This window comes from Mustela erminea, chromosome 7, assembly GCF_009829155.1.
Source record: "Mustela erminea isolate mMusErm1 chromosome 7, mMusErm1.Pri, whole genome shotgun sequence".
NCBI classification, from domain to species: Eukaryota; Metazoa; Chordata; class Mammalia; order Carnivora; family Mustelidae; genus Mustela; species Mustela erminea.
The window spans coordinates 38,855,959-38,877,083 of NC_045620.1; the positions used below are offsets into that span (position 1 = coordinate 38,855,959).

General features: G+C 38.1%; 1 protein-coding gene across 4 annotated transcripts in view; it reads right to left on the minus strand.

Moving 5' to 3' along the window:
• The window catches only part of SEL1L2 (SEL1L2 adaptor subunit of ERAD E3 ligase), a 113,436-nt gene that overhangs the window by 40,523 nt on the left and 51,788 nt on the right, over positions 1 to 21,125 (minus strand). For all 4 annotated transcript variants that reach the window (XM_032351441.1, XM_032351439.1, XM_032351438.1 and 1 more), the window contains one exon: positions 18,420 to 18,582. In XM_032351441.1, coding sequence (XP_032207332.1) covers positions 18,420 to 18,582 — 163 coding nt within the window. The remainder of the gene's footprint in view (positions 1 to 18,419; positions 18,583 to 21,125) is intronic.

Sequence of the window (21,125 nt, forward strand, 5' to 3'; positions counted from 1 at the left end):
GTTGGGAAAGAAACTGGCTTCTTTTACAGAGACTTCCAGATTTAAGGACTAAGGATACCTAGGTTCATTGGTGACTGTTTTGCCTCCATGGGGTCAAGCCACTCAAAACCATCATACAAAGAAATGAGACAAAGAGAAAGTGTGTCTTGATGTCTTCATTCTGGTCTCTGGATTCAGAGGATCTAAAAGCAGCTACAATGTCACAGTTAAATGAGCAAAAAAATCGCAATTTGCTTAAGCCAGACTGGTTGTATTTTCTGTACTTGAAATTCAGAGAATCCTAACCAATACAAATGGACATCTCTGTTGCTGGGAGGGAAGTTCTTTAAGTTAGTAGATACACAGTGAACCAAAATTAATCTCTGTATAGTAGTTGTTGCCTCAGTACTTAGTTGTTTATTTTTTTTTAAAGATTTTATTTATTTATTTGACAGACAGATCACAAGTAGGCAGAGAAGCAGTCAGAGAGAAAGGAAGGGAAGCAGGCTCCCTGCTGAGCAGAGAGCCTGATGTGGGGCTCGATCCCAGGACCCTGAGATCATGACCTGAGCTGAAGGCAGAGGCTTTAACCCACTGAGCCAACCAGGTGCCCCAGTACTTAGTTGTTTAAACTGTATGGTAGTTTGATGCTTAACAAATCAATTCCTTGTTATACCACTTTCTGCCTTGTAGACATTTGAGGGCAGCTGTTTGATACCAGGTGTTCTCTCCTACAAAGATTCCCTGTTTTGCCTTCCTTGTGTGATATATTTTAGGTAGTATTCATCATCTTGTGTGTTGACTGAATCTAGTATATATCATGGATGCCATATTTGTCATAGTCCTGTTGGAACAAAGTAATTACATGTTTCTAAAAAAAAAAAAAAAGGAAAGATCCCAAAGTCCATGAAACTGCATCACATTTTGTTACTACAAAAGGAATAGCTGTCACAAGCCAAGTTATCCCACTAAATGCAGGAGGAATTGCCAAATCCCTAGGAATAGATGAAAAACTAATGAATAATGAGATGCTGTTGTGGCCAATTTATTTATCACAAAGAATTTATGATTAAGGTGTTCAACATCATTGTCAGGAACCTCTCGCTAACTTTGAACTGAACTTCCAGTTACATGTGATTTGATCGATGAAAAAATAAAAATATAAATTTAGTCAAATTGGAAAGTGTCAGCATTAATATTTGTAGTATGAGTCAGTAGTTTGGAAGAAATCCTGGAGGTAATTGAGGAAATGTTGCACTACTGACATTCTTAATGGTATGGAGAATGATATACTGGAAGACAGTCATCAAGGAAGTTTTCTAAGCTGAAAACTGATTCAGTTACACTCTGAATGAGAAGAATTTTGGAACGCCTACATTTATTTAACTTATATTTAATTTTTTATGTAATTAAAGAATGACATGATAGAAGTCTATGTCTAAAGTATCTAAAATAGCACTTTTAATAAGAGTAAAACAATAACCTCTAATATGAAAGCATTTTAAACTTTAATTGGCATCATTTATGTAATTATATAACATATTTAAAAATATACAGGCTCCTGGGTGGCTCAGTGGGTTAAGCCGCTGCCTTCGGCTCAGGTCATGATCTCAGGGTCCTGGGATCGAGTCCCGTATCGGGCTCTCTGCTCAGCAGGAAGCCTGCTTTCTCCTCTCTCTCTCTCTGCCTACTTGTGATCTCTCTCTGTCAAATAAATAAATAAAATCTTTTTAAAAAACCATATTTTAAAAATATATAACTTACAGCTGATGGTGTCTTATAATGGATAAAATATGGGATTATCATCTCTATTCCCTTTTTGAAATTTCTTAGTCTAGCAACCCTGTAAAATAGAGCTTGCCTAATACAGATTGCTCTTAGTGAACTCATGCTGCTTGACAAATAATACTGCTTCATTTTATGGGATTTTCAAAAACAAACATTTTGAAAGTATGATAGGAAATCTTACCATTAAATTCATCAGCATTATGGGTGATTTTCAGAATTTTACATCCTACAAAACTTGTGGCTCCTTTCCTGCCCTCCTTACTCAGAATCATAGACAAATTGACAGTGACATAATTTATGAGTTCTCTTAGTACCCAGGGATGGAAGTGGACTGGGCCAAGAAATCTGAACTTACTCTAAACAGATGCCTGCTGCACTCTGCTTTAGGTGTTTCTGAGACATGCATTCTAATTCTATCCTTTTAATTTTGAATATAAGTATCCTTGTTCCACTTACTATGGCTGTGAAACAAATTAACCCAAAACCTAGTGGCATAAAACAACCATTTATTTTGCTAAGAGTTCTGTGGGTCAATAATTTGATCAAAGTAGAGGAGGCATGTTTTGTCTCTGATCCACAGTACAGGAGCCTTATTTGGAAGATTCAAAGCCTGGGGGATAGTATCATCTAAAGGCTTATTCATATATATGTTTGGCAGTTGATGCTAGATATTGGTTGAGACCTTAGCTGAGACTGATGGCCAGAACACCTTCATGTGGCCTCTCCTGTTGTATAGGTTTTCTCACAGCATGATGGCTGAGTTCCAAGAGTAAGCATCCTGAAAGAGCTAGGCAGAGCTGTAAACTTTTTATGACTTACCCTCAGAAGTCTATCATTACTTCCACCAAACTTTATTGTTCGAAGTAGTCAAGAATCTCACTTAGGATAGATCAGTCCTATTCATAAGGCATGAGAAAGACTCACAGAAGACTTATGAAGAGAAAACTTGTTTACCTTTGTTCTACGTAGCATTTCCAAAATTGTGCTCACAGGGTCCTATGAACATCTCAATGTTTACTAGCGTTCTATAAAAACACAGTTTGGGAGGAGGAGTCAAGATGGCGGAGAAGTAGCAGGCTGAGACGACATCAGGAAGCAGGAGATCAGCTAGATAGCTTATCTAACCATTGCCAACACCTACAAATCCAATGGGAAATCGAAGAGAAGAAGAGCAACAATTCTAGAAACAGAAAATCGATCACTTTCTGAAAGGTAGCACCTGCGGAGAAATGAATCCAAAGTGACGGGAAGATAGACCGCGGGGGGAGGGGCCAGCTCCCGGCAAGTGGCGGAGCAATGGAGCACAAAATCAGTACTTTTAAAAGTCTGCTCCACAGAGGGACATTGCTCCAGAGGCTAAACCAGGGGGAAGCCCATGCGGGGACAGCATAACCCCACGTCCCGCAGGGTCACAGAAGGACTGGGGGTGTCTGAGTGTCGCAGAGCTTGCCGGTATTAGAGCGGGGAAGCTGGCTACCAAGGAGAGAGCTCTCAGCTCGGGGGTTACCTTGAACCGGTCGCAGGCTGAGTGAGCTCAGAGCATGGCTGGAGGCCACAGAGATGGAAGCGACCGGGCGCTTTTCTCCAAGTGCAACCGAATGAGCCCTTTCCTACAAGCGCGACCAGAGGCCAGGGAGAGGGGGACAGTTGGGCGTTTTTCACTGAGGGCGCACTGAGGAGCAGGACACCGAGCTCTTGGCTCCTCCGGGTCAGAGATTGGGAGGCCGCCATCTTCATTCCCGTCCTCTGGAACTCTATGGAAAGTGCTCAGGGAACAAAAGCTCCCTAAAGCAAACCCGAGGGGATTACTTAGCCCAGCCCCAGGTAAAGGTGGTGCAATTCTGCCTGGGGCAAAGACACTTCAGAATCACTACAACAGGTCCCTCCCCCAGAAGATCAACAAGAAACCCAGCTAAGACCAACTACACTCACCAAGGAGAACAGTGGAATTCCAGAGGAGGAGAAATGGATTTTATCAGAATGGATAAAAAACCAAATCTTATCTGGACAAAATGACAAGGCAGAAAAACTCACCACAGAAAAAAGAACGAGAGCCAGTACCGAAGGCTGGGGACCTAATCAATACAGACATTGCTAATATGACAATCTAGAGTTCAGAATGACGATTCTCAAGGTTCTAGCCAGGCTCGAAAAAGGCATAGAAGATATTATAGAAACACTCTCCAGAGAGATAAAATCCCTTTCTGGAGAAATAAAAGAACTAAAATCTAACCAAGTTGAAAAAAAAAAAGCTATTAACGAGGTGCAATAAAAAAATGGAGGCTCTTACTGCTAGGATAAATGAGGCAGAAGAAAGAATTAGTGACATAGAAGACCAAATGACAGAGAATAAAGAAGCTGAGCAAAAGAGAGACAAACAAATACTGGACCACAAGGAGAGAATTTGAGAGATAAGTGACACCATAAGACGACACAACATTAGAATAATTGGGATTCCAGAAGAGAAGAAAGAGAGAGGGGAGCAGAAGGTATATTGTAGAGAATTATTATAGAGAATTTCCCTAATATGGCAAAGGGAACAAACATCAAAATCCAGGAGATGCTAAGAACGCCCCTCAAAATCAATAAAAGTAGGTCCGCACCTCGTCACCTGATAGTAAAATTTACAAGTCTTAGCGACAAAGAGAAAATCCTGAAAGTAGCCCAGGAAAAGAAGTCTGTAACATACAAGGGTAAAAACATTAGATTGGCAGCGGACTTATCCACAGAGACATGGCAGGCCAGAAAGAATTGGCGTGATATATTCAGAGCACTAAATGAGAAAAACATGCAGCCAAGAATACTATATCCAGCTAGGCTATCATTGAAAATAGAAGGAGAGATAAAAATCTTCCAGGACAAACAAAAATTGAAAGAATTTGCAAACACCAAACCAGCTCTACAGGAAATATTGAAAGGGGTCCTCTAAGCAAAAATAGACCCTAAAAGTAGTAGATCAGAAAGAAACAGAGACAATATACAGTAACAGTCACCTTACAGGCAATACAATGGCACTAAATTCATATCTCTCAATAGTTACCCTGAATGTTAATGGGCTAAATGCCCCAATCAAAAGACACAGGGTATCAGAATGGATAAAAAACCAAAACCCATCAATATGCTGCCTACAAGAAACTCATTTGAGACCCAAAGACACCTCCAGATTTAAAGTGAGGGGGTGGAAAACAATGTACCATGCTAATGGACATCAGAAGAAAGCTGGAGTGGCAATCCTTATATCAGATCAATTAGATTTTAAGCCAAAGAACGATAATAAGAGATGAGGAAGGACACTATATCATACTCAAAGGGTCTGTCCAACAAGAAGATCTAACAATTTTAAATATCTATGCCCCTAACGTGGGATCAGCCAACTATATAAACCAATTAATAACAAAATCAAAGAAATACATTGACAATAATACAATAATAGTAGGGGACTTTAATACTCCCCTCACTGAAATGGACAAATCATCTAAGCAAAAGATCAACAAGGAAATAAAGGCCTTGAATGACACACTGGACCAGATGGACATCACAGATATATTTAGAACATCCCAGATCACATCCTGGGACATAAATCAGGTCTCAACCAGTATCAAAAGATTGGGATCATTCCCTGCATATTTTCAGACCACAATGCTCTGAAGCTAGAACTCAATCACAAAAAGAAATTTGTAAAGAAATACATGGAGACTAAACAACATCTTTCTAAAAAATGAATGGGTCAACCAGGAAATTAAAGAAGAATTGAAAAAATTCATGGAAACAAATGATAATGAAAACACAATGGTTCAAAATCTGTGGGACACAACAAAGGCAGTCCTGAGAGGAAAATATATAGTGGTACAAGCCTTTCTCAAGAAACAAGAAAGGTCTCAAATACACAACCTAACCCTACACTTAAAGGAGCTGGAGAAAGAGCAACAAAGAAAGCCTAAACCCAGCAGGAGAATAGAAATCATAAAGATGAGAGCAGAAATCAATAAAATAGAAACTAAAAAAAACAATGGAACAAATCAATGAAACTAGGAGCTTGTTCTTTGAAAGAATTAATAAGATTGACAAACCCCTGGCCAGACTTATCAAAAAGAAAAGAGAAAGACCCAAATAAATAAAATGAATAAAAGAGGAGAGATCACAACCAACACCAAAGAAATACAAACAATTATAAGAACATACTATGAGCAACTCTACACCAACAAATTCGACAATCTGGAAGAAATGGATACATTTCTAGAGACATATAAACTACCACAACTGAACCAGGAAGAAATAGAAAACCTGAACAGACCCATAACCAGTAAGGAGATTGAAACAGTCATCAAAAATCTCCAAACAAACAGAAGTCCTGGGCCAGACGGCTTCCCAGGGGAATTCTACCAACATTTAAAGAAGAATTAATTCCTATTCTCCTGAAACTCTTCCAAAAAATAGAAATGGAAGGAAAACTTCCAAACTCATTTTATGAGGCCAGCATCACCTTGATTCCAAAACTAGACAAGGATCCCATCAAAAAAGAGAACTACAGACCAATATCTTTGATGAACACAGATGCGAAAATTCTCACCAGAATACTGGCCAATAGGATCCAACAGTACATTAAAAGGATTATTCACCACGACCAAGTGGGATTTATTCCAGAGCTTCAAGGTTGGTTCAACATCTGCAAATCAATCAATGTGATACAATACATTAACAAAAGAAAGAATAAGATCCATATGATACTCTCAATAGATACTGAAAAAGCATTTGACAAAATACAGCATCCCTTCCTGTTTAAAACTCTTCAAAGTGTAGGGATAGAAGGCACATACCTCAATATTATCAAAGCCATCTATGAAAAACCCACTGCAAATATCATTCTCAATGGAGAAAAACTGAAAGCTTTTTCGCTAAGGTCAGGAACACAGCAAGGATGTCCGTTATCACCACTGCTGTTCAACATAGTACTAGAAGTCCTAGCCTCAGCAATCAGACAACAAAAAGAAATTAAAGGCATCCAAATTGGCAAAGAAGTCAAACTATCACTCTTTGTAGATGATATGATACTATATGTGAAAAACCCAAAAGGCTCCACTCCAAAACTGCTAGAACTTGTATAGGAATTCAGTAGTGTCAGGATATAAAGTCGATGCCCAGAAATCAGTTGCATTTCTTTACACTAACAACAAGACAGAGGAAAGAGAAATTAAGGAGTCAATCCCATTTACAATTGGACCCAAAACCATAAGATAGCTAGGAATAAACCTAACCAAAGAGGCAAAGAATCTATACTCAGAAAACTATAAAATACTCATGAAAGAAATTGAGGAAGACACAAAGAAATGGAAAAATGTTCCATGCTCATGGATTGGAAGAACAAATACTGTGAAAATGTCTATTCTATCTAAAGCAATCTACACATTTAATGCAATCCCTATCAAAATCCCATCCATTTTTTCAAAGAAATAGAACAAGCAATCCTAAAGTTTATATGGAACCAGAAAAGACCTCGAATAGCCAAAGGAATATTGAAAAAGAAAGCTAAAGTTGATGGCATCACAATTCCGGACTTCAAGCTCTATTACAAAGCTGTCATCATCAAGACAGCATGGTACTGGCCCAAAAACAGACACATAGATCAATGGAACAGAATAGAAAGCCCAGAAATAGACCCTCAACTCTATGGTCAACTAATTTTTGACAAAGCAGGAAGGAATGTCCAATGGAAAAAAGACCGCTTCTTCAACAAATGGTGCTGGGAAAATTGGACAGCCACATGCAGAAAAATGAAATTGGACTATTTCTTTACACCACACACGAAAATAGATTCAAAATGGATGAAGGACCTCCATGTGAGAAAGGAATATATCAAAATCCTTGAGGAGAACACAGGAGCAACCTCTTCGACCTCAACCACAGCAACTTCTTCCTAGGAACATCTCCAAAGACAATGGAAGCAAGGGCAAAAATGAACTATTGGGATTTCATCAAGATCAAAAGCTTTTGCACAGCAAAGGAAACAGTTAACAAAACCAAAAGACAACTGACAGAATGGGAGAAGATATTTGCAAACGACATATCAGATAAAGGGCTAGTATCCAAAATCTATAAAGAGCTTAGCAAACTCAACACCCAAAGAACAAATAATCCAATCAAGAAATGGGCAGAGGACATGAACAGACATTTCTGCAAAGAAGACATCAAGATGGCCAACAGACACATGAAAAAATGCTCCACATTACTCTGCATCAGGGAAATACAAATCAAAACCACAAAGAGATACCACCTCACACCAGTCAGAATGGCTAAAATTAACAAGTCAAGAAATGGCAGATGCTGGTGAAGATGTGGAGAGAGGGGAACCCTCCTACACTGTTGGTGGGAATGCAAGCTGGTGCAACCACTCTGGAAAACCGTGTGGAGGTTCCTCAGAAAACTGAAAATAGAGCTACCCTATGACCCTGCGATTGCACTACTGGGTATATATCCTAAAGATATAAACGTGGTGCTCTGAAGGGGCACGTGCAACCGAATGTTTATAGCAGCAATGTCCACAATAGCCAAATTATGGATAGAACCTAGATGTCCATCAACAGATGAATGCATAAAGAAGAAGTGGTATATATACACAATGGAATACTATGCAGCTATCAAAAGAAATGAAATCTTGCCATTTGTGATGACATGGATGGAACTAGAGGGTATTATGCTTAGCAAAATAAGTCAATCGGAGAAAGACAACTATCATATGATCTCCCTGATATGAAGAAGTGGAGATGCAATGTGGGGGGGCTGGGGGTAGGAAAAGAAAAAATGAAAGAAGGTGGGATTGGGAGGGAGACAAACCATAAAAGACTCAATCTCAAAAAACAGACTGAGGGTTGCTGGGGGGAGGGGGGATGGGAGATGGTGGTGGGGATATGGACATTGGGGAGGGTATATGCTATGATGAGTGCTGGGAAATGTGTAAACCTGGCGATTCACAGACCTGTACCCCTGGGGATAAAAATGCATTATAGGTTTATTTAAAAAAACAAACAAAAAAAAAAAAATAAAAGAATCTCACTTAGTTTGTGGAGTGGAAATAGACTCTACTTTTTGATTATGTTGTTTAGGGTGCTGAAGTAGCATATGGGACTAGAGATAATGCTGTGGCCATGTTTAAAAAAGATTTATTTATTTATTTAAGAAGGAGAGGGGAGAGAGAATCCCAAGGCCATGTGGGGCTCAATCCCAGGACCCTAAGATTATAACTTGAGCTGAAACCAAGAGTCAGACACTTAATGAACTACACCACACAGATGCCTCTTCTGTGGCTGTTTTTAAGAGAAAAATTGCCACAGTGCTTGACAAAAACCAGAAGTGTGGAGATACTCCATTTCTTATTAGTTATTAATCATTATGAATTAATGAATTTAGGTATATTTGCGGTATTTCAGTCCACTGTGGTAATTACTCATTTTAGTGCTCAATTTTTCCATCTTTAGTCAGTAGGAGCCTATTCTGAGTTAGTTCAGTCTTTTGATCATGACCATAGTATTTTCTGACAGCTTTCTTGCTATCATATTGTATCATATAATCGTTTCTAGTCATACTGATAGGACACCTTGAAAGATAAAAGGTTTCAAGAGCATCTTGTACATTTCTTGTTCCACAACCAGAATTTGACATTTTCCAAGGATGCTGGTGTCTTTTTAGTTGGGGAGGATTTCTGTTTTTGTTTGTTTGTTTGTTTGTTTTAAACATAGTTCCTTCTTGGGGTGTGAGTTAATAAATAAATTTAATTTTAATATATTTAAAAATACATGCATATTAAAGATTAAAATTCTAATACTTCTGAAGGTTTACAATATAAACATCAATGTCCTGCTCCTTTCCAGGCCATTTTTTTATTCTCATGATAAACAACCACTTTTAATTATTTTAGCTGTTTTCTTCTGATAACTTACCACCATTATGATTCTTGATAAATTGCTACTACTTACTGTTAATTTTTATATTTCACACATTATCTCTAAATTGACTATATTATTGATGATGACTTAGGTCATTTACATTATTTTCTCACTTTTTCTCCTTGCATCTCTTCTCAACAGAATCACAAAACTAAATTTTTTGTCAGAACATAACTGTAAAAGTCCGTTTTGGTGTTCCTAATATTTTCAAGGTTCTACTAAAGGAAAAAGATTATAATTCCTGTTACCATTTTTAGAAGTTCATCACACACTCCTATGTAAATCACTTTTCCATGCTTTATATTAATAACAATCTGGTGTTAGCCATTCAACTTGAGTTGATGATGAAATATTTGAAGAGCACAGGGTCATAAGCAGAATCCTGTGGCAGATTGCCAGGGACTTGTTTCATGTTGGCATCAACCCATTAGCCTACTCTTTATTTAGAATCATCAAAGCCCATATTTCTATTTTTTCCTTCCAGTTCATGAGAATATTCTGCAAGGCTTTGTTAAGTGTCTCCCTAAAGTAAAGATACAAGAAGTCTGATAATTCAATCAAAATGAAATAATTTCTTAAACTTTGAAGTATAATTTCAAGGACAAAGAACCATATCATTTTTTAAATTAGGGAACTGACTGCCCAGTTCAGTTCCCAAGAGCATAATAACTCTAACATGTGGTTTATAATTCGTGTAATCTATTTAATAATAGATTAAAAACTGAAAAAAATAATAGATTAAACTGAAAAAAAAAATATTCTGTTTTGACCAAGTCCTCTTTAGTCTCAAAGTTTCCCTTCTATGGAAAGTAGACCAAAAGGGCGTTATTACAAATGGAAGGCATCTGGAATCCTGGAACTCCTCTAACCCTTGTAGTTTATATTTAAAATGGCTAACTTGGCTCCTTTTAAGGATCTCCTTAGTCAATATTAGATTTTTATTTTTCTTGCAACTCTTAGCAATTTTTGATTCTGCTCAACTTAGAAAGTGATTTATTTATGTAGAAACCCTGACAGAAAACAAATATCCCTACCTTTATATGAGAAAATGAGGATACTATTCTATTCAGTTGAGCTTGTATTTTAAGATACTTTCACCAAAAGTGTATGATTTTGTGCACAGCTTATCACACTTTATGGCCAGATTCCGTTGAAGAAATTTGTGAGTTGTGGATGGTGTGGGAGTTAAATTTCCATCCTGTGACAGGGGAGGGGAGATTTTCTTTGTATAAAGCTCATTCTAGAAGGAAGGAATGAAACCATGATTTTAGCAGTTTTAAAACCAGCCCAAAAGGCATGTTCCCTCTTTCACTGAAAAATAACAATGGGTGATTCTGAATTAATTCTCTGGAAGGCTCAACTTTCTTCCTTCCTCCCTTCCTTCCTCTCTCCTTTCCTTCATTTGAGTACTAAAGGAAGACAAGAGGTAATATGCGCTTTCATGTAGTGAATATGCTGATTATAGTCATTGTTTTACTATTGCTTTACACTTGGACATTGTCATCTAACTATACCATAAGCGGTTTTAGGCATTTGGTCTTTCTTTGGAGATACAGCTGAGATGAAACGAGATGGATTATAGCACAGTTTACACTTAATCCAGAAAAAAAAAAAAAAAGCTAAAGTCGAAAGAGAAGCTGTGTAATAGTGATGACATCAGTGACACTTCCAGTGGTTTTTAAAGGTCAAGCTCCACTATTAGATCTGTTTATAAGACTTGATTCTAAACTCAACAATTGTGCCATGGTGTGTAAGAAACTTATAATAGTTGGGATTTGAATGGAAAGAGTTTAGCATAGACGATTTTTTTTAATATTTCAAAGCAATTTACTCAGGTTTCATAATAATAATTTAAAAGTTAAATATTCCTTTTACTTTTTATATAGGAAATTATTGTTAAAGAGAAAAGGTTAAGCATTCTTCTTCTAATTACTGCACAAGGCTTGAAGGCATTTGAGATTATTACTTTTAGCTCAAATTGCATACCAAACAAAAGTGTGAATCAACCTTAATGAACAACTCAGATCCTATCTGTACCCTTAATATAAAAAGAACATTAACATCAAGATGAAATGCTCTATACAGGTAATCCTAAAATTATCACAGTGATTATTAGGTTGATACTAAAAATGATTTTTTTCAGTAGTAGCACAGTACTAATAACTACATTCCCTCTACAAAACACCTCTAAAATTCTTATCTAAAATAAAGGAAAAATATGAGGAATCTTTGCCAGTTGGATAGAATTATTCTAGAATTACAAAGCATGGAAAAATATGCAATTCTTTATATTCTACTTAATATATCAATTAAAACAATTTTTAAACAATAGAATAGATTTTCTTATAATTCATAGTAAACCGTTTTGAACATATACATGAATCTGAGTTAAATGATTTTTCTGATATCAAAGTAATACATAACCATGAATAGAAAATGTAGAGGAAAAAAGCCCAGTGAAGTATTTTTAAAAAGAAAATAGTTGCAAATAATACCACCACTTAGAGATTACCTCAATTAAATTAATTTTTTTTAAAGACTATATTTATTTATGGGAGAGAGAGCAAGAAAGCACAAGCAGGGGAAAAGGGAGAAGCATGCGCCTCACTCAGCTTAGAGCTGGACAAGGGGCTCATCTCAGGACCCCATGATGATGACCTGAGCTGAAGGCAGACGCCTAACCAACTGAGCCACCCAGGCCCCCCTAAATTAAATTTTATGGTGATGGAACATGGGTGATTTATTTCATGATTCTCTCTTTTTTTAAGATTTTATTTATTTATTTGAAAGACAGAGATCACAAATAGGCAGAGAGGCATGCAGAGAGAGAGAGGCAGAAACAGGCTCCCCGCAGAGCGGAGAGCCCGATGTGGGGCTCAATCCCAGGACCCTGAGATCATGACCCGAGCTGAAGACAGAGGTTTTAACCCACTGAGCCTCCCAGGCATCCCTATTTCATGATTCTTAAAGCAATGAGGTTTAACTCTATGTTCTTGTTTGGCAAATTGACAAATTGAAGCTGTTCATTGATATTAAGAGTGAATCTTTCTAATTCTGAATTTTTGCTTCCTGAATGAGAATCAGAGAAGTAAAAAATATATAATTTATCTACGTTTAGCTGGTATAACATAATATCTTATTGGAATCCTCTACTGTAGGACTCAGTTTTGTTTGCTATTTCCTCGATTTCCACCATGTCCATAAAGACGACTCTGTTAGTTAATAGTTCTCATTATTTGGAAGCTATTGTTTCTTTCTTTAAAAACAAAAATTATTTATTTGTCAGAGAGAGAGAGCGAGCACAAGCAGGAGGAGTGGCAGGCAGAGGGAGAAGCAGCCTCCCTGCTCAGGGACTCGATCCTAGGACCCAGGGATGACCTGAGCTGAAGGCAGATGCTTAACTGTCAGAGCTGTCCAGGAGTCCAGAAGAGTGTAGTTTCTTTGAAAATCAATACAATGAATTCTGCTCATAAACTTAAATGCTTTTGTTGTCCTTATCAAAATTTCCTTTGATTTGGAATTTTGTGGGATTAACAATTCAAGGTACATGGAAGAAATAATTATGCCTCTTTCCCTTTATTCAGCTGCCCTTTATATGTAACCTGAAAATTACATTTTCCCCTGACCCCTCAAAGCTGCTTTATAATATGGGTTCTTCTCTTTTGTGTTTTTCTTTAACTCAGATCTTTACTAGACTTCTGGCACTCCAGGCTCTCCATTTATTACATTTCAGTATTTCGGTTCTTCCTTTTTCCCCCAGAACTAGGTGTCTTCATTCTCTTCATTTTTTCCTATCTCTGCCCTTCTCACTCTTTTTCATTGCCATTCTTCTTTAGCTACACTGCTGTTGCTACTTTGTCCTTATAGTTTCCAACAATATTTCTTTTTTTTTTTAAAGATTTTATTTATTTATTTGACAGTGAGAGAGAGAGCACAAGCAGGCAGAGAGGCAGGCAGAGGGAGAGAGAAAAGCAGGTTCTCCATGGAGCAGGGAGCCTTATGCGGGACTGGATCCCAGGATACTGGGATCATGACCTGAGTCGAAGGCAGCTGCTTAACCAACTAAGCCACCCAGGCATCCCTCCAGCAATATTTAAGAGTCCAGGTAGGACTCCTATACCAGGCTGGCAGAAACAGCCTCAGAAGAAAGATGGTCACCCAGCCTGTTAACCTATTAGCTCTCTATTAGAGAGCTCTGATCATTATAGCACGTGGCCATCCTAGTCACAGATTGAATTAAGCATTGTTTGTAGCACAGAATCTCTTTCACTAGTTGTTCTTGTACAAGGAGACAAGTCCGTTATAAGTGGACTTGCTATTGGAAACAGACTTTTCTATAGGGATGACAGGGGTGAGAGCAAAATTTCAGAACAGAATCCAGCAAACCAGCTGTAGTACTAGACGAGGATCTTGCAGGCGCCAGGCTCATCCAGATGTTAACACTTTGGTCACTAGTTTATGGGGAGGTCATGAGGGGGAGGGGGAATCCAAGTAAGGAATAAGGGTGTTCAGGATGTCAGGGAGAACATAGGAGGTGTTTGGGACAGAGACTTTATGCCACCTTGTATTGTAGCATTTCAATAGGCAGTGTGATTGAATTTTGCATATCAGGTCAATGTCAGCTTTCCAGATAAGTTTGTCCTCACTCATATTCTATCTTCTTATCCTCCTGAGATCCAACACACACATATGTCAGACAGATATCCCCATTTTACAATGAGGAAATTAAGATTCAGAGAGGGCAGGCCACGAGTATTGGAACTGAGATTTAAAGCCAGGGACTGACTGACTCCGTAGCAAAGCCATTAGGACTAAAATCGTTACACAACATTATTCATTGATGTACTTTAATATCTCTAAGGGATTGTGCAGATATTATTCGCTTCTTGCAGCAAACTTATAAAGTCGTGTGACCTTATCAACAGTTCCCTTTGCAGGTTTGAGAAACCTGAGGTTTATAGAAATGACACTGAAAGAATGAACAAGATGGGAAGCTCATTAGTTGTCCAGCTTTCTGATTCCAGAACCCCTGTCTGTAATTGTATGTTTTCAGGGATAGTGTCCCAACAATGCCTGCTTGTCTCTACAAAGATGGCTGTGATAATACATAGCCAGTGGTCAACCATTTGGAGTTATTCTTCCTAGCACTGGATTAGCACTCCGCTAATGACCTTCTCCTATCTGTTTCTCCTTAAAATCAATGGCAAGCATTTGATGGCCAATTAACTGGGATTAGAGGGCAGTCTGTTGCCATGCCATGGACCCACATTAATCTGAGAATGGGGACTGATACTCTGACTTTGACCCTGAAATCCAGGTGTTTTATGTACCATTTCTGTTAATTTGGAATTTCTTTTCTGGGAGTAGTGTTTTGACCTTCTTATCAAATACTTTACTCAAATACAGACAAATAAATCTTGTATGTTGTCTATATCCAATATTCTAGACTAGGTACAAATGTCACTTTTACTTAAAAGCCTTCCTCCTCTGCTCTAGGCAGAACCTGTTAGACTCTTTTCTGTGTCTAATGCAGTTTATAACTATAGTCTACCTAAATTGTGCTGCAATTATGTGTTTATACTTCAGATTGACCCATAAGGACTGTAACCTATTAATCTTTTTCTACACCTCAACTTAGATTATGTTTGGAACATTGTGTCAACAAAACAACTGTTGACTTAATTAGCTAATTAATACTCCACTAAAAAATAAAGCACATGTTCACTAGTTTAGAAAGGAATGCCTGGGTGGCTCAGTGGGCTAAAGCCTCTGCCTTTGGCTTGGGTCATGATCCCAGGGTCCTGGGATCGAGCCCACATAGGGCTCTCTGCTCCGTGGGGAGACTGCTTCCTCCTCTCTCTCTGCCTGCCTCTCTGCCTACTTGTGATCTCTGTCAAATAAATAAATAAAGTATTTTTAAAAAAAGAAAGGAATTCTGAGATATCATTTATAGTGCTGGATATGATGGTAACATTTAGTTTGTTTTGGAACTTTGTGTTTGGACAATGAAGGTTTAAAAACTCTCCTATTTTATTATAACATTTATAAATCCGTTTACTCCTTTGTAAATATAATGTTTTGTATTTAGTTTAAAAACATTCCCTGGGGTAAAAAATAGTATTCAACAACTTAATTAAAATTATACAGATATTTAAGATGGTGATATTGAGGGGTGCTTAGATAGCAAGGTCAGTTGAGCGTCTGACTTTTTTTTTTAAGATTTTATTTATTTATTTGACAGTGAGAGAGGGAACACAAACGGGGGAATGGGAGAGGTAGAAGCAGGTTTCCTGCTAAGCGGGGAGCCCCACACAGGGCTAGATCCCAGGACCCTGGGATCATGACCTGAGCCAAAGGCAGACACTTAAGGACTGAGCCACTCAGGCATTCCGAGCACCTGACCCTTGATTTTGGCCCAGGTCATGAACTCAGGATCATGAGATCAAGCCCGGTATGAGGAATCCACTTCTGTTTCTTTCCCTCTTGCTCCCTCTTTGCTTCTCCCCCGCCTCAAATAATCAATAAATAAATCTTTAAAAAATATAACGGTAGAGGGCACGTATTGCATGGAGCACTGGGTGTGGTAGATAAACAATGAATTCTGGAACACTGAAAAGAAATTTAAAAAAATAAATAAAAATTGGGGCGCCTGGGTGGCTCAGTGGGTTAAGCGGCTGCCTTCGGCTCAGGTCATGATCTCAGGGTCCTGGGATGGGTCCCGCATCTGGCTCTCTGCTCAGCAGGGAGCCTGCTTCCCTCTTTCTCTCTCTCTCTGCCTGCCTCTCTCTCCGTCTACTTGTGATCTCTCTCTGTCAAATAAATAAGTGAAATCTTTAAAAAAAAATAAATAAAAATAAAAAAATACAACAGTGATGTTGATCTGCATATATTTACATGGCAATTTGTTTATAATATATTATTGAGTGAGTAAAGAGATTAGGAAATAGCAGTTAAAGTCTGATCTCATTTTTGTAAAAAAGAAATCCTATGTAGTAATAGGAAAAATTCTAGAAGAGTAATATTTATATCCTTTCTTTACAATGAATGATGACAAAGTTCCAGGTATGGAATTAACCTTTACATATTATTTCAATCCCCACAATAATTCTATTTAATCATTCATCATTAATTGATTCAGCAATCAATGTATATTTCTTGTCCCAAGGACTGTGCTAAATATTAGATACAACTGTGAACCAGATAGACACAGTATCCAGTGTATTATATATGATAAAACCTAACCCTATGAAAATAGAGAGGTTGTCTCACTGATCAGAGGTTTGCTGGTCTAGCTTTGGTTTCAACTAAGTAAACACAGAGACTCATGAGAGCTCCTACAGGCTCCAATTGCCACCAGTCTATTCAGGTGGATATAGCACAGGATCTGCAGTTTCCCAGTTTCCCAGGAGAGTTCTCCCGGGTCCACTATCTTTGGTCCCTCAGATGAGGCCTCAAGGAAGTGAGATGCACACTAGGTGGGTGTAGGAGCCCCAACCCCCAAGTAATGGTTCCGTACGTGTGGTGTCCAGGGTTCTCCTAAGAATTACTACCACGATCCAGTATTTACAGTTCATTACAGTTTGCCCCAATGCGATGGAAGTTTGTCAATCCAAAGTCATTTTAATCATAAGCAATGCTACCTAGAAACACACTAAGTGTTTACTACTATTAGATTATGAGGGAAACAGAATCAGAGAGCGTAGGAAAGGATCCTCCTGTGGAAGGGGAAAGGATTTCGTTAAGGAGGTATCCAATAAGCAAGTGGCAGAATGGATTTGAACTTCAGTCTGACTCCAAAGTCTAGCTTCTGCATTTTCCTCCCAGAGATACCAAAAATGATCTCTGGGAGGAGAAGTTTCAGACAACTTTTATTTTTTTCTTCATACTTTCTGAATTCTCAGACATTTTTTTTTGTCATGAGCATGAATTTCTTTTCTAATCAGAAATAAATATTTTTATTAAAAAGACTAACAACATGAAAACATACTTTTGTTATTGCATTAAGTGAAAGTAGCCAGAAACAAAATGATATATGCACTTTCATTGTGATCAGGATGATGTAAGAAGAGAGATGCCTGAGGAAGAAGCTAAGCAAAAATATAAAACAGTTCTAACAATAATTGAGTCAGAATGGTTGGCTTGTGAAGGGCTTTATTTACTTAGGTATTCATTTATTAATGTATATATGTATGTACGTTTCTGTTTTCCAGATTTTCTATGAAATACTTACATTATTCTTGGATTAAATGAAATGCATTCAGTAAAAGAGAAAAGAAAATATATTTAGTTTATAAAGTGTGTGAAATGTAAAAACCAGGCCAACATCATGTAAGGTCATAGATTTACTCTGTGAGGTTTTTTTTGTTTGTTTTTTTTGTATAGGTGAATATATTTAAGTAAAATTTAATTATGTTAGGGGTTCAGAGTTCTTAAATCATTTCTAAATACACCCATGGACATAAGATAGGAAGCTGAATTAGAGAGCAGTTCTGTTCCATTCCTGACAGTCACCCATATAACTAGAAGAATTTGCCCAGTTCTCTTGCTATGTCCCCTCCCTGATCCCACTATTTCAGTGTTACTGTAACTTCCCTAGGTCTGGGTTCATGCAGTAGAATGGGAATATGATTGCTAAACTCCTTTCACATGTTCTTTGTCTATAGTTATTTTAGGATGTAGCTACGTAAGGCTTACTCTTCTTTCAAAACTCACATTTTGGGCTTTATATGATCCTTCTTTAGCTAGGGACTCGTATAATTGGATAGCCGCTGTTATGTTTTGCATGCCAAAATTTCCAAATAGCAAAGCATCAGCCATTTTCTCCATAGCTTTCATGTTTCCCATGTCAGCTGCTTTGGCAAAGAATACGTAGGCTCTGTTTCAAAAATATGAAGGTAGAGGTTTGATTATCAAAAATGTTTTTCTGTTCCCTCCTTCACACTACTTCTTTCCAGCAAGTAGGATCAAGTTGTTATTGCTACTAATAATACCGTTTAGCTGAAGTCCATCACATCTACGGGTCAGTAGGTTTTTTTTCAGCTCTACCTTATCTAAGATTATAATTTCAGATATATCTGGCAAATAGTGAAGCTGGTGAAAGGAAGAAATATATAGGATACATCATGCCTCAAGCTTATTCACCAAGTGAAGTGAAAAATTGAGACACTTGTCCTAACATAGTGAACTCTCCCATGACCACCTGCATTATATGAATATTTGTTTAACAAAATGAACTCTGAAATATAAAACAACGTAATAAAAAATAATCAAAATTGGAGTGTCGCTTCTAGAAGCTACTATCATGAAAACAAGAGTCCCTCTATATTCTGAAGTAATTCTCTAAAATAGAACATATTCCTCAACATGCAAAGTCAGACTGTGTGGAAAAACAATAACCAAATAAAACCCAGTGGTTATTAGGACTCTAAAGTCTTGACTGTCTGGTTCAAAATCTGGGTCCACCACTTACTAGTTTGAGAGCTTCAGGCAAGTTATTTAACTTATTTTTTCCTCTCTCATCTATGGAGTGGGGATAACAATAGCCCTTACTTCATAGGGCTGTTGGGAAGATTCAATGAGATAATCCATGAAGTGCTTGGCATAGGACCTGGTACATAGCAAGCACTCAATAAATTTAGCTGCCATTATTATTATTTTTAGGACTACTGCATAAATTCCGAAGTTTTTTAGCATGGTAATTGTTCTGTAATTAGTGGGTAACCGGTGTGAGAATTTAATGATTATAAATATAGATGCCATAGGACGGACTTACACTGCATTATCTGAGTCCCACTCAGAAATCATCTGGACCTGGTCTGCCTAATAGGTAGTAATGGAGAGCCTTGCAAGGTCAAAACTTGTGTCAGAGACAAAGAGTACTTTTGGGATTTACTTTTACTTTATAAAATAAATTTTTAAAAATGATTTTATTTATTTATTTGACAGAGAGAGAGATAGCGAGAGAGGGAACACAAGCAAGGAGAGTGTGAGAGGGAGAAGCAGGTTTCCCAGTAAGCAGGGAGCCCGATGCTGGGCTTGATCCCAGGACTCTGGGATCATGACCTGAGCTGAAGGCAGACGCTTAACGGCTGAGCCACCCAGGTGCCCCAAGGGATTTGTTTTTACTTTTATAACTTCCTTTTTGGTAGCAGTAAGAACAGAAAGCATTAACCTCTACCAGTGACCTTGACTCAAATACAGGAACAAATACACAAATCTATCCTTGCTGCTCAGAAGGATCAGGAGACTCAGCTTTATGTACTGCTTATCCACACTGATGATAAAATAATTTGCTCTTGGTGGCTGGAGCAGAAATGAATGGGCTCAGACTGTTATCCACACAGGCTTTAGGGTCTTGGATGGCAACACAGAGAATAGACTCCAGTGGAACAAAAGAAGCCAGGAGGTCAAGCAAGAAATTAACCATGATCAGAGCAAGCTAATATTCTAGGGACCAGAAGGCAAATAAAACAGAAGGTCTAAAAGTCATTGGATGCAAATGTCTGGCATTTGGAGATAGGCTAGAAATCAGACACAGACTCCCTGAAGTTATTCTGCTACATGGTTTGCTGCTGTAACCACATAGCCTGCTGGGATTAGAAGGGCACCCACATGGACCAGGACAGAGAAATCTGATGGGCCGCAGGAGACAGTAGTATATACATTCAGTGATCCCAGGACGCAGCAAAGGTTTGTAAAACCAACCCATCTAGGTGTCTTTAACTCTTAAGGGAGGAGTGGATACCTCGGTCCCTTGTCATGAAAGTCCAAGCTGATATAAGGAATACTAGAAACAGAATCCAGCGCTGAAGAAAGTTGTTGGTAAATTAGGTAGGATTAAGATCTTTTCCCAAGGGGGAAAAAGTAAAAGAAACTGGGAAGAATTAGCAGATCCTCAAAAGAAAGTTCAGTTAGATATCTGGGTAACTCCTAAAGTATCTGCTACTGGATGCTAAGGTGGGTGCTAGGGAAGGAGGAGACTAAAGGCATCTCTAGGACTCATCAGAAACTTGGTGTAGAGCAGGAGCTTATCTTCAAATCTTCTTTGCTTGTGTTGTAGGGGGTGGGGGGGTGTAATTCTTAATGACAGCTAACCCTGGTTATCTCTGAGGCTTCTTGACTCCCTGACGTATGCTTGCTTAACATCTGTACTTCTAACAGCACTGACTTGTTAAACAATTTATAGCTGAATGAATGAATGAATGAATTGGGTCACAATGTGGATGTGGATGAGCCAAAAGGACTAGTAGCACCTCTGTCTTATACAAGAAGTGGTGAAGCAAAGAGGACACAGGATTGAGGAATGAATGGGAGAGAAATGATTCCTCTGTAGTCAGTAGGGTGTTCATTTTTCTTTACCTTGACCAGAATCTTCAAGATGGCTAGACTGGGTGTAACTGGCTTAAGAGAAGAGCAGAC